This window comes from Catharus ustulatus, chromosome 5 (genome assembly GCF_009819885.2).
Source record: "Catharus ustulatus isolate bCatUst1 chromosome 5, bCatUst1.pri.v2, whole genome shotgun sequence".
Lineage (NCBI taxonomy): Eukaryota > Metazoa > Chordata > Aves > Passeriformes > Turdidae > Catharus > Catharus ustulatus.
This window is the reverse complement of record NC_046225.1, coordinates 74,194,381-74,208,340: the sequence shown is the minus strand read 5'-3', so window position 1 is coordinate 74,208,340 and position 13,960 is coordinate 74,194,381. Positions and strand designations below refer to the sequence as shown.

Below are 13,960 nucleotides of genomic sequence, written 5' to 3'. Positions count from 1 at the left end.
TTAATCCAAACATCACGCTATTTAATTCCCCAATAAAACATTGGAAAAAAAGGAGCCAACAGTATCTGCACTAACACTTTGCTACATATAAAATCTCCAGCTAATATGAAGCTTATGGTACCAACCTCTAAAACAGTTAAGATATATACACATAGTTTTTGTCTTTTTTTTTTTTTTTGTTTGGGGGGGTATATTAACAAACAGAATATTACAAAATATTAAAGAAGGCAACTCTTCTGTCATTTGTTTTTGGGAGGGTGGGTGTGGATTTTTTTTGTTCCTGGTTTTCTTCACTTGAAGTTGGCGTAGTCTGAGAAGGCGTCGATGTATTCCTGCACCACCTTGTAGCAGAATTCGTACTGTTCCTGTGGGATGTGGGACACAGCAGGGTTAGAGCAGGAACACCCACACCTGACACAGCACCTGGTGCTTGCTCAGGTGTGCAGAGCAGGTCCCACCTCCCTGGGACCCCAGGCAGAAGAAACTCTGCTCTCCTTCCCCTCTGAGGTTCTGTTTGGATCCCAAAAGACTTTTCTTTTAAAACTCTCTTGCCCCACCTCATGTGCAGGATTCCACAGCCACTCCAGGACACTTTCCCAGGAGTTTCAGCCCATAAATGTATGGACTGTGGCTGAGGATGTCTCCAAGGAGGTTCCTACACCTTCTGTCAGTGCTTTTAAGAGGAAGGGGAGACACCTCCTGATTCACCTCCTTAGAATCATGGATCTTAGAGTGATTTGGGTTGGAACCTTAAGGATGACCTTGTTCCAATCCCCTGTCACAGACAGGGACACCTCCCACTAGCCCAGGTGGCTCCAAGCCCCATCCAAGCTGGCCCTGGACACTTCCAGGGATGATGAACCCACACCTTCCCTCTTTCATGGAGAGCAAAAACCTTGAATCAAAGAGGTTTTTTTGCCCAACACAGAGCCCCCAGCCCATCCTGGCTGAGGTCCTGGCAGGGCAGGAGGCACCTACCAGTGTCTGCACCATGTGTGGCCTCTGTAGTCTTAAACTCTTGACTGTCTGAAAGACGTCGAGGATGGCCTCTGCCTTCACCCTCTCCAGGACAGTGCTCAGCGCACAGAAGGTGCCTGTTCTTCCTGCTCCAGCACTGGCAAACAGAAACCAGGGGGTGAGGGAAAAAGAAAACCCCAGTCCTGCCTCTGCTGGCTCTGCCCAGGGGATGAACCCCATGGGAAGTGCCCCAGTCCTGCCCCAGCCTGTCCCAGTTTATCCAGCCATGCTCTGGGGTTCTGACCATCCCTGGGCTGGCCCAGCTGCTCCAGCCAGGCTTTACCTGCAGTGCACGGTGATGGGGTGGTTGCCAGACTGCTGCTGCTGTTTCTGCACTGCTGCAATGATGTTGATCATCCCCTTGCCATCCCCGGGGATCCCAACTTCTGGCCAGCCGTGGAAGTGGAACTGCCGGATCTGTCTGCTCTTGTTTTCCTGTTGGGAGGGCACAGCTTCTGTCAGGCAGCACCAAGGAACCCCTGGGCTCAGGGATAACAATCCATGGAGGAGGGCACAGAGTAGGGGGGAGGCTTGGTGGTGATGGTCAAGGAATGAGCAGCAGGACTCTCAGGGGTGAGGGGCAGGGATTTTATCCTGCAATCCCCATTTGGGACAACAAGGAGCTCATGGAGCTGAGGAACACCAGCACAGGCTCATGGCACTGAAAGCCAGGAGCACACAGAGGGCCCCAGAGGGAGCAGGCAGGCTCTTACCCTGGTGTTGGTCACCAGCAGGTCCCTCACTGTGTAGCTCTCACACTCCTCCTCCTTCTTCAGCTCCACCGTGATGTCCCCGTAGGACACGGAGCCGTCGGAGGGCCAGTACTGGGCACACTTCTCCTGAGGGAGCACACAGGAGGCACAGGGTGAGGACCCCGTGTTTTTCCCATGGGTTTGGACAGAACAATCTTCTGGCAGCTGCCCAACACCAGGTGGGATCCCACAGGCTTCACAAACCCCCAGAATTACAGAACTCTTCAGGCTGGAAGGGACCTTAAGGCTCATCCCATCCCAAACTCCTGCCCTTCATTTATTCATTTCAGTGCAGCTGATCCTGGGGGCTTACCTGGCCTCTCTCCTCCAGCTCTGTCAGCATCACTATGGAGCAGGATTTCCACTCCCAGATCATCCTCCAGAAGTCCTCTATCGTGTGCTGCAGTGGCCCCTGGCTGGCGATGTAGGAATCCTTCTGGCGATAACCCTGCAGTGAGGGAAGGGCTCAGTGCAGCAGGAGCAAACTCTGGGACAAGGCTGGCTACCAAGATCTGCTCAGTTTTGGGAGGATCAGATCACACCTAAGCAATATTGCAAGCTCTGAGTGCTGGAGAAGAGCTTGGCCTTAGCTCCAGGTACTCCAGGTAGGATTTTTATTGGGGATTTTTGGAAGAAGCAAGCAAAACTAAATGGAACTGGATGATCTTTAAGGTCCCTTCCAACCCAGAGCATTCCATGATCTATGAAAAGCAGCAGGAAGGATGGATGACTCTGGCTCTTCTACAGCCACAAAGAGTTTGTGTTTCCAAACCCTCTGCCCTCCCTGCAGACTGGGACTGCAGATGCTTCGTCATTTGGAGTTTGTCATTTAAGCAAAGTTCAGCAGAGGCAGGAAATTGAATCCTCAGCCCAAATTGCTTACGTGCCACAGAAGCTTTCTGATCTGGATGCACAACAAGGCAGCTGCTCCTGCAGCCACAGCAGGGAGCCAGCAAAGGAGATTTCAGAGAGCCATTAATTAGGGATGTTAGAACTGGGAATAAACTGGTTTTAGTGGGCAAACCAAGTGATTGCCTTTTTGGGGAAAAAAAAACCAAACAAGCTGTGTGTCATTAGGAGATGAAAGCAGAAATTGGGCTGGGAAAGAGCAGGGTCTGTCACTTGGCCAGCATGGAGATCAATACTCATCCCTGGAGTCAACAGGACTGCTCAGGAGAGAAGGATGTGCAATCACTTCTCTCCTGCTCAGAGTGAGGACAGCACTTAACCTCCCTGCCTCACCCCCTGCCACCACCCAGACAGGTGTAATGGGATTGACCTGGCTCCTCTCCAAGGTTTTGGGATCGTGTATTGCTCCCTCATCTCATCTGGGGGATGTTTTCTGACCAAATGGCCAGGGCTGTGTTATTTCCATGGATATGTGGATCCCTTCTCCACAGCCATCAGCAGAATGGTGATGAGAGGGGCACAAGGGAGGCCAGGATTTGGAGGCTCTGCTCAGGCTCCAGCTCTCCACAAGGAGCTGGATATACCTGGGGGTTTCTTGGAGGAAGAAACGAGCAGAGACCCACAGCAAAGTCACGTGGAAGGGGCTGTACAAAACCCACACAAGGAGTTTTTGGGATAAATTCCTCCCAAAGGAAGCAGTGTGAGCTGGTTTCCATTGGGAGAGGATGGAAAGAAGATTGGAGAAGACTCACATCAATGAAGGAAGCGTTTACATAGTCTGTGTTCTCTTCCCCTCTCTTCACTGGAATGATTACTCGGTTGAACTCATCTGCAACAGAACAAAATCATTGAGATTTGGGATAACCAAGCCCTAAGTGACAGACAGATAAGGGAAAGGGAGCACAGTGCACCTGGCTGGGACAAGGACAGTCAGCTGCACCCTCTGCCATGCCCTGGTTTGGGGCAGAAGGAGGGGATGCTGAGCTGTCCAGGAAAATGATCTGCTCAGCACTGGGACCTCCTTCCCCTCGAGGCAGAAAGTCTTGGCAGCAGAAACCAGCAGAGGATCACACAGGGCTGGTTGCCCATCTGTGTCCAAAGTCTGAGTATCTTCAGGCATGGAGATTCCACAAACTCCTAGGGCAACCTGGTCAGCACCTGGTGACCCCCAGACCCCAAAGGTGTTCCCTGGTGTTCAGAGGCTGAGCAGTGCCAGCTCTGCCAGCCTTTCCTCAGGGCAGAGATGCTCCAGTGCCCTCACTGGGCTCTCCCCAGTCTGTCCATGTCCCTCTTGTCCTGGGGAGGCACAACTGGACCCAGTGCTGAGCAGAGGGGCAGCATCCCCTCCCTGCACCTGCTGGAATTTTGTCTCCCACAGCCCAGCCCACCACTGTCCCTTTTGTCACAAGGGCACTTTGCTGGCTCAGGTTCAGGCTGGATTCTGTCAGGACCCCCCAGGTCCTTTCCTCCAAGCTGCTTTTCCACCCAGCTGGGCTTGTCCCTCCCCAGGGCCTTTGTCCCTTCTCTCCAGCCCAATTCCTGTCCCCACACCCAGCAGACACACAGCCAAAGGAGCCTTACATGGAATTATCTGAAGCACCCTGTTCTTCTTCATGTTGGCTGGCAAATTGCCTGTTCTCATCTTGTCATTCTGGATTTTGATTGAAGTGAGTTTCTGCAGGGTAAAGAGCAAAGCAGAGGGGGGGTTTCAGAGCCACCCAGTGCCACACACACACGGTGATCCCTGCCCCACCCCAGCAGATCCACCACACCCACCTTGAACTCCTCCTCCAGCCCGTTGCTGCTGGTCCCTGGCACTTTGTTGTAGATCTTCTGGAGGTGGATTTCTAACGAGGTCACCTCCAGCTCTGTGTCACCGTAGAGATAGTGCTCCAGAAGTGCTTGGTATATGAACACATACTGCATCTGAGAGGGGAAAAAGGAACTCTGAGTCTCTCTGAAATCTTCCTTTTTAAACTGCTCCCACTGCTCATCACCACACCTCCCCTCCAGCCACACAAGTTACTTTGCTTTTCTTCCCCTGCTCCTTTTTTTCTGCCATGTTCCATGCCCAGAAACAAACCCACCACTCCCTGCCCACCCTCTGAGACCCCAGAAAAGTGGGTGACAACCATCCTGCTACTAAATGGGGACTGGGACTTTATTTACCCTGCCAAGCAAAGCAGATGTGACACAAAATGTTCTCCAAGCCTGGAAAAAAGGAGGCTCAGGAGGGACCTGGGGGCAGCCAGGGGGGATCAAGGGGCAGGATGAGAGGGAACAGCCTCAAGGTGTGCCAGGGGAGGGTCAGATGGGATACTGGGAAAATTTCTTAATGGAAAGGGTTGTTCAGCCCCAGCACAGCTGCCCAGGATGATTTAAAAACCACATGGATGTGGCACTTGGGGACGTGCATCAGTAGTGTCCTTGACAGTGCTGAAGGAACTGTTAGACTTGATCTCAAGGATCTTTTCCAACCTAAATGATTTTCACAGCTGCTCAGGGTGAGTCCCCATCCCTGCAGGGATTTAAAAGCTGTGTGGATGTGGCACTTGGGGACATGGATCAGTGTTCTTGAAAGTGCTGAGGGAACTTAGACTTGATCCTAAAGATCTTTTTCAACCTAAATGATTTTCACAACTGCTCAGGGTGAGTCCCCATCCCTGGAGGGATTTAAAAACCACATGGATGTGGCACTTGGGGACATGCATCAATAGTGTCCTTGGCAGTGCTGAGGGAACTTAGACTTGATCCCAAGGATCTTTTCCAACCTAAACCATGATTCCCCAAAGGCGATCCCAACGAGCAGGACCCCGTGAAGAGCTCGCCTGACGCGGCATCGCCCACAATGAGCTACAACACTCAGCCTTCCCACAGGCTGTGAGGGGAGAAGGGAATGGCCAGGCAGAGGGCAGGGCAGCAGCACACTCACATCAGTCTGTACCATCTGGCAGCGCTGGGCCCGGATGCGGCTCACGAAGCCGTATACGTCCACCTTCCTCTCCGTGTGCATCATGTCCAGCATGGCGTCGATGACGATGAAAGTGCCCGTGCGTCCCACCCCGGCACTGCAACACACAGCGGGGGTTGGCAAGGAATTCTGGCTTGGGAGGGTGGGGAGGGTATAGAACAGGGTGACCAGAGAAGCTGTGGGTGCTCCTGGATCTCTGGAATTGTTTAAGGGCAGGTTTGGGGTAACTTGGGATGTGGAAGGTGTCCCTGTGTCAGTGTCACACATCATCTCAGGATGATTCCCTGCAGGTGCTTTCATTGCAGAGCTCTGGGAATCAGGGTACAGACCCAAATCTGACTCCACAGGGATTCCAGAGGGACAGGTTTTTATCCCCTTTTCCTTACATAACTATATAATAATTACTAAACCCATCTCGTTCTATTGTACACATTGATCTTATCCAAGCATGGATTCTTTTGATTTTCCTCAGGTCCCCAAATATCCTTTCTCATGATTCTTATTACAATTACATCATTGCTCATGATTCTTATTCTCAAACAATAAAATATTCAATTTACCAAACAATTATTAGATTTCACAATCACATTATTTATCACATGATGATTCCACAGGTGCAGTTTCAATGATTCAATAAAGACAAAGCTCAACATTTGTTCCCAGGGCCTGGTTCCCTTTCCCAGCCCTACCAGACCCAACCTTTCTTTGCACCCCCTGAATCTGCTGTATAAAATTCCCATGATGCCACCAGTGCTCAGCTGGGCTCACTCAGCATCCAGCCAACCCAAATGAGCCCTCCAGATGAGTTTTAACACCCTAACATCACTGATTCCAACAACTTCCTACAATTCATGCATTTTTTTTTTGCATGTCCCCATGAGGACACTTAACACAGGAAAGTTAAATGAAGATCATGAAAAAATCCTGACTGGAAAAAAAAAATCCTTTTAAATAAGAGATGTTTTCAGGTCACCCAGGAGGGGCAGAGGTTGGCTGTGAGCAGGACTCACCTGCAGTGCACCACTATGGCTCCTGCATATTGGGGATTGCAGGTCTTGACCTTCTTCAGGAATTTCAGCATCCCAATGGGGGTGAAGGGCACCCCAAAGTCAGGCCAGCTGGTGAAGTGGAACTGGGTCACCAAGCGCTGAGGCTTCTTGTTTGTCACATCTCCCACCTGCAGGGCAAAGAAAGTTTATTACAAATACTCAGGTTTCCCTTCTTCCCCCAAAATTAAGAGGCAGAGGGAGCTGCAGACCCAGCTCAGGGACAAATCAGTCTCTAAAAACAGGACATTTTAACCAGCCAGCAGCACATCCACATCTGAGGGGTGTGAGATGCCAGCCTGGCAGCAGCTGCCACATTTCATCCTCAACAAGCTCACACAGAAGCTGGAGCTCCATCCTTTCCCACTCCTCTGCCCAGATCACCCCTGGACTAAAGGCAGGGGAGGAAAATCAACATCCAGGCCACTGCAGACAGGTCTGCAGGCACCAACTCTTCCCTGTCTGCCTCTGAGAGCAGCAGGAAAACAAACAGAGTGACTGAAACCCCCAGAGTCTCCTTGGAGGACAAGAAATGTGGTGACAGATGGGAAAGCAATCAAACCCAACACACAGAGCACTGGATTCTGTCTCAGCTGAGGGGATAAATCTGATTATTTTCAGGCATTAAGTGTCTGTGGGTGAGAGCAGGAACCAGCACTGTAACAAGTGCTGGGGGACTGCAGGAGGGAATTTCAGCCCTGACATCCCTGAGCTTCCCTGCTCTCAGCACAGCCATGCTGGGACCCTGAAACCTGGGAGTTCTGAACTTGCTGTGCCTTTCTGACCCCCCAAAAAAATCTCTGCTTTTGACTTGGGGCCTTGCAGGAAGTTTCCAAATGTGAGTGACAGAATTAGAATCACTGGTGTGCAGTTTGAATAAGAGTATGCAATTTCACATGGTTAAGTGTTTTAAATTTCAAGTTTTTTAAAATATAGTAATAAGACAGGATAAAAGTTCTTGGGAGTTCTTCTTCTTAGTTTTAAGTAGTGCTTCTTAAATTCAATAGTTTCTACTGCAGTGCAAATCACAAGTGTTTAGTTATTAGGTCAGAAGTATAAATAACATAAATGTTAGTTTTTAATTAAATAGCTAGCCTTTAAAAGACCTTGTAACTAACTAGATACATCTCCATTTTTCCTGCTTTTAGCTTGTTAGCAAAATTCTCTGTAAATATAATTTAATAAACAACCAAATCCAAATCAAAAAATTGTCTCTTGTACTTCAATGCTAACTCTAAGCAAAAATAGAAAAAAAACCCCAAACCAATCAGGATCACTAGGAACAGACTCTTGGGAGGAATAAATTCTGAACAACTCTGGTTAAAAATGGGTGCTGGGGGTCATTTCATGTCCACTCTGCTCTCACAGAGCCTTGGAGGAGTTGAGTCAGCACCTTTGGGATGCCCAGTGTGGAGAGGGGAGGGATGGGATGGGAATGGGGTGGGATTTTGGGATGGGATGGGATCAGTGGGATGGGATGGGATGGGATGGGATGGGATGGGATTGGATGGGGATGGGATGGGATGGGATGGGATGGGGATGGGATGGGATGGGATGGGATGGGATTTTGGGATGGGAGGGGAGGGGATGGGATGGGATCAATGGGATGGGATGGGATGGGATGGGATGGGATGGGATGGGATTGATGGGATGGGATTGGGGATGGGATGGGATGGGATGGGATTGATGGGATGGGATTTTGGGATGGGATGGGATTGGGGAAGGGGATGGGATGGGATGGGATGGGATGGGATGGGATGGGATGGGATGGGGATGGGATGGGATGGGATGGGATGGGATGGGATGGGATGGGATTGAGGATGGGATTGAGGATGGGATTGGGGATGTGACAGTGAGCCCTGGCACCTGCTGGATGCAGAACTTGCGCACGGTGTAATCCACCAGCACGGTCACGTCCTCCACGGACACTCGGATGTTCCCGTAGGTCCAGCAGCCCTGATCCGGCCAGTACTGAGCACATTTACACTGTGAGGGGGGAAAACAGGTGCAGGTGAGCTCTGGACATCCTCACAAGGCTGGGGATGGCTCCAGGATGTGCTGGATTTGGCCCAATTTGGGTCAAATCCCAGCCTGTGGATCCTTCTGGCACCGACCTCTTTCCTCTCCTTCAGGTTGGTCACCATGACAATTGTCGCTGTGTTTTGCTCCCAAATCATCCTCCAAAAGTCGTTCACTGTTTCTTCCTTTGGTCCTGAGGGGAAGGGAAAACAAAAAAGTCCTCTTTGGGCTCAACCTCTCACACTTTGGGGCCAAAACCCAGCGTGTGAGGTCACAAGGCATGGATCACCCAAGACATTTTTTGTCACAGGAGGTGCTGTGGTGTCTGAGCATGCCTGATCCAAGAAATAATCCTATCACACAACAGCTGGAATTTCTGGGTTTGTTTTATGGTCAGGAATTCCATATTTAGCTCGAGAAGGGGAACCCAGACAAACATGGACATGCCCAAGGTCACCCAGGGAAATTGTGGCTGTCCCAGAGGCTGCAGAACCCTGCCCTGGGATTTTGGGTTTTAGCCATGGGATCCCATTTCAGTGTGGCACAGGAATAATTCCCTGCTGCCTGCCAGCCACAAAGCCAACTCAGCCTACACTCCCTTGCCAAGCCTGAGGCTCAGGGTGAGCCAAGAGAGCAGCAGAGCCAAAGTTTAACCTGAGCCTGGAAGTGCTGCCAGGCCTGATCCAGCCTCCTTCTCCAGGGACACTGGGCAGGGATGCCCTGACCCACTGGCAAGTCAAGAGAGGAAATACAGAACACTCCCATGGGCAGGTAACATCCTGCTGCTGACATGATCCCCCACCCTGGGAGTGGGAATTTTGGTTTTAGGGATGTGTTTGGACTTCTGAAGATCACAAGGATGTTTCTCTCCATCCCATCCCTGGGAGTGCTCAAGGGAGCTTGGAGCACCCTGGGATAGTGGGAGGTGTCCCTGTCCATGGCAGTTGGGTGGAATGAGATGAGCTTGGAGGTCCTGTCCAGCCCAAACCATTCCATGATTCTGTGATTTGGGGAATTGAATTAAGCAGCTCCCTGGCAGTTATTTCCAGAGGTCACAACACCCTCCAGCTATGGGATTGCACTCTGCCCACCAAGACATCCAGCACTGCTCTTTGACTGGGAAAATCATTGTGGGAACAACCTGTGGAGCAGCCAGGTCTCCTTTTGACCAGGGGAGCTCTGCAAGGTGCTGTGCTCTGGGTAGAGGGGCACAGCCCAGCTGCTCCCAACAGAGCAATGAAAATAATCAAGAATTTACCTTGTGCAGCAATGAACTTGTTTTTCTCTTGGTACCCCTGCAAGAAAAGAAGAAAAAGGAAGAGAAATTAATATTTCTCTGACACAAGAGTCATGAGATGCATCTACTTTAGGAACAAACAGAGCTGGCATCTGCTCTGCTGCTCACTCTCCCTTGTGCAGAGAAGGGGCTGCAGCCTCTGAGGGGAGATTCAGCTCCAAAGATGGGTTGAAATAATTGAAAAAAAAATGTGCAAAGGGCTGTTTTCCTACAGGAACACTCCCCATGCTCACATAAAGCAGGAGTGACCCCACTGGCTGGCACAAGGCACTAATGAAGTGGTGACAGCCCTTCCACTGGAGTCAGACCCTGCAGCCAGAGCATCACGTGAAAATCAGCACAGATCCTTGGAAGAGCAGCTGTGGAACTCACAGGGATTGATTTTGTGTATTTTATTTACTGGGGAGGAAAGGAAAAAGCTCTTTTGAGCCTTGCTTTGCTCCATGTGCCTGCATCTCTCACATGACCCTTGCAGCTGATTGGAGCCACATGGTGACAACCACAAAGGACCCATCTCCTCCCGGGGGCACAGCAGGCCAGTGCTGCTTCCATTTTAGCTGGATTCCTTCATTTCTCCCTCATCCCTTCCCCACATCCAGCCCTGCAAGCTGATGATCAACTGGTCACACTTTTCAAGGATTTAAAACCTTGATGTGGCACTTGGGGACAGGGTTCAGTGGTGGCCTGGCAGTGCTGGGGGAATGATTGGACTTGTGGGTCTTAGAGGGCTCTTCCACCCTCAGAGATTCTGTGATCCATCAGGTGTTTGTTGATCAGAAATGCCCAATCCCAGCAGGAGTGGTTCCCCAGCCCTTCCCAAACCAGCTTTGTTCCAGGTGGGGGTTTCCCCCTCACAAACCAAAACTCACATTGATGAAGGAGGCGTTGATGTAGTCGGAGTCAGGGACCCCTTCCACAGGAGTCAGGTGAACCCTGGAATGATCATCTGGAGGGAAATGAAAACTCTGCATTAAACACAACCCCCTCCACTCTGCTGCTGCCTGGAGTAATGAGAACCCAGGTGTTGGAGTGGAGCCCACACTGCTGGCTCTGCTGCAAAAACACCTTTATGGCCCCAAATTCCTCTTGTTAAACCCAGAGAGGTGCCAGTTCTTGTCCAAGGCAGTTTTCCTTCTGCTGAGCGCAGATTTGAGAACATCCCAGCCCTCTTTCCAATGCCACCTAGAGTTCTCCCTTCTGGCAATTCCCATTTCACTCTCCATGGCTTTGTATCACAGCCTGGGAGCTGAACTGCCCTCAAGCTGTGCCCTTGCCCATCCCAAATTGGAATGGGGAGTCCAGGCAGGATCCCTGAGTGTTTCCCCCCACATCCAACCAGCTCTGACACGTACAGGGCAGAATGTTCACATATCTGTTCTTCTCCTTGTTCTCCTCCTTGGAAGCAGCTTCACACGTGGCCTGTATGGGACACGCTGGGAGAGCCTGAAATGGCAGAAAAAATTGGATTTTTTTCCATTCTGTTTTCACAGCAGGAACAATGTGCTGGCAAATGCCACATCCGAGCATCCTGTCCCACCACCCACAGCCCTCACTCCACCCCAGCAGCTCCTCCTCCTCCCCAGAGAGCTCCAAGTGACACTGAAATAGCTGGGCTGGACCAGACAGAGCCAATCCCTTTGGAAAGATGTCGGGAATCTCCTGATCCATGGACACGAGGTGGCAGCAAAGCCTCCAGCTCTGAACCCACCCGAGCTTATTCCTGTCCAGAGGCTCCTGTGACATTCCCTCATTAACAGTGCTGCTAATTGTGACCTGATTGTCACCCAGTGATGGCAGGAGCAGCACTTTTGGAGGGGGGTACTGGGGTGACAGAGGAGACTGTGCCTGGGTTTCCCAGTCAATCACAGGAGGTGCTTCCCCAGCTCTGTTATTCCACATCCTCTCTGAACAGCAAAGAATGTTCTGGAGGTATCCAGCATCCCTTCCTCCAGCTGACAGGATGGCAGGAAGGGCAATCAGATATTTATAACCCTAAAAATCTCCCTCTCTGGGCACTCATTGCACCTATTTGGTTTCATCACAGCACAGCCAGGAAAGGGATCAAGTTTTGTGGCAGCTGGACAAAGTCAAGTGGCTTTTTTTAATCTTCTTCTCATGGTGCCATATCATGGCTTGGACCTGGGCTGGGAGCACAGGTCTGATGAGGAGCAGCTGAGAGAGTCCAGCCTGGAGAAAAGGGGGATCAGGGGGGACCTTGTGGCTCTGCACAACTCCCTGACAGGAGGGGACAGCCCCAGGTCGGGCTCTGGGAACAGGGAACAGGGACAGGAGGAGAGGGAACGGCCTCAGGCTGGGCCAAAGGAGGTTTAGATTGGGTATTTGGGAAAATATTTTCACAGAAAGAGTTGTCAAGCTCCAGCACTCTTGAAAGTTTTTTAAAGAAAGTGTGGATGTGGCACTTGGGGACATGGGTCAGTGGTGGCCTTGGCAGTGCTGGGGGAATGGTTGGACTCAATAATCTTGGAGGGCTTTTCCAACCTTAACAAACCTATTCTATTCTATTCTATTCTATTCTATTCTATTCTATTCTATTCTATTCTATTCTATTCTATTCTATTCTATTCTATTCTATTCTATTCTATTCTATTCTATTCTATTCTATTCTATTCTATTCTATTCTATTCTATTCTATTCTATTCCATTCCATTCCATTCCATTCCATTCCATTCCATTCCATTCCATTCCATTCCATTCCATTCTATTCTTGTATTGATGAGGCAAACCACATTTATTGTCCCAAGCTGCAAAGCTCAGCAATGTCAAGAAGAGCTTGTGGCCATCCCTGAAGAAATGCTCTGGGCCTGAATTGCTCACAGCTGAAGGCCAGCCTTTGTCCCACACATTGTCATCATTGTGTTTCAGGGTTAACAGCTCCCTGAAATAAGCTGGGGTCATTCCTGTTTCTCTGTCAAAGGGGTTTTTTTTTGGCTGTTTGTGGATTTAAAGCCATGAGGAGTGGGAGGTGGGAGGCAGAGCTTGGGAGGCAACAGCAAGCAGGGGAGCTGTGAAAGACCCCAAGATATCCAGGATCATTCCTGAATCCAGGAAAACGTAACTGTGAAGAGTTATTTGCTAGAAACCCTCTGTTTTTTGCTGTGAGCATGAGGGTGAATGATTTATCCACCCTCCCTACAGACTGGGGGACTGAACCAGCCCTGGCACTGCTCAGCCCTTTGAGAACTAGACCCTAAACCTGAACCCAAGAAAACATAACTCTGAAGAGTTATTTGCTGGAAACCCTCTATTTTCTGCTGGTGAACAGCTTACCCACCCTCCCCACAGGTCCAGGCACACAATCAGCCCTGCCAGCCCTTGAGGAGCAGCCCCCAGACCCGGATCCAAGGGCAGAATGTGGGATTGAGGGCAGCACTCACGTTGAACTCCTCCCGGAAGAGCTTGTTGTCATCGGCCATGCGGCGATTGATCTCCTCCTCCAGCTTGTCCACGGGCAGAGGGGGGTACTTGCGGTTGGTGCTGGGGGAGCGGGCGAGCAGGGGCATGCTCTGTGGCTCTGCAATGACACCAGGGGGTCACAGGGGCCACCAGGGGGTCACAGGGGCCACCAGCTGTCCCCTGTGCCCAGCACTGCCCATCCATACCCGGGGGACCTCGCGCGCTGCCGCTGTCGGGGTTGGCACGGAAGGGTTTGGGTTGGAGGGGATGTCAGAGATCACACAGAATTCACTGAGAATTCACATAGAATTCACACAAAATTCACACAAAATTCACACAAAATTCACACTGAATTCTGTAATCATCTTATTCCAGCAGGCTGCTCTGGCTGGGGCAGCACTCGGGTGGCAGCAGGGCCAGGGCAGTGCCTGTCCCCTGTGGACACCTCCAGTCCTGGGAGCACTTCTGGTTCTGTCACAAAAAGATCTTGAGGGGCTGGAGGGTGTCCAGAGAAGAGAATGGAGCTGGGGAAGGG

At 50.8% G+C, this 13,960-nt stretch overlaps 1 protein-coding gene across 3 annotated transcripts in view; it reads right to left on the bottom strand.

The window, feature by feature from the left end:
* The window catches only part of PTPRA (protein tyrosine phosphatase receptor type A), a 109,881-nt gene continuing 95,921 nt past the window's right edge, over nucleotides 1–13,960 (bottom strand). For all 3 annotated transcript variants that reach the window (XM_033060552.1, XM_033060550.1, XM_033060551.1), the window contains 16 exons: nucleotides 13,407–13,543; nucleotides 11,364–11,454; nucleotides 10,881–10,957; nucleotides 9,973–10,009; nucleotides 8,810–8,907; nucleotides 8,562–8,681; nucleotides 6,660–6,826; nucleotides 5,611–5,746; nucleotides 4,455–4,604; nucleotides 4,260–4,353; nucleotides 3,431–3,507; nucleotides 2,083–2,217; nucleotides 1,731–1,856; nucleotides 1,301–1,452; nucleotides 979–1,114; nucleotides 1–365 (listed from right to left, as the gene is read on the bottom strand). In XM_033060552.1, coding sequence (XP_032916443.1) covers nucleotides 291–365; nucleotides 979–1,114; nucleotides 1,301–1,452; nucleotides 1,731–1,856; nucleotides 2,083–2,217; nucleotides 3,431–3,507; nucleotides 4,260–4,353; nucleotides 4,455–4,604; nucleotides 5,611–5,746; nucleotides 6,660–6,826; nucleotides 8,562–8,681; nucleotides 8,810–8,907; nucleotides 9,973–10,009; nucleotides 10,881–10,957; nucleotides 11,364–11,454; nucleotides 13,407–13,543 — 1,808 coding nt within the window. In that variant the 3' untranslated portion in view covers nucleotides 1–290. The remainder of the gene's footprint in view (nucleotides 366–978; nucleotides 1,115–1,300; nucleotides 1,453–1,730; nucleotides 1,857–2,082; nucleotides 2,218–3,430; nucleotides 3,508–4,259; nucleotides 4,354–4,454; nucleotides 4,605–5,610; nucleotides 5,747–6,659; nucleotides 6,827–8,561; nucleotides 8,682–8,809; nucleotides 8,908–9,972; nucleotides 10,010–10,880; nucleotides 10,958–11,363; nucleotides 11,455–13,406; nucleotides 13,544–13,960) is intronic.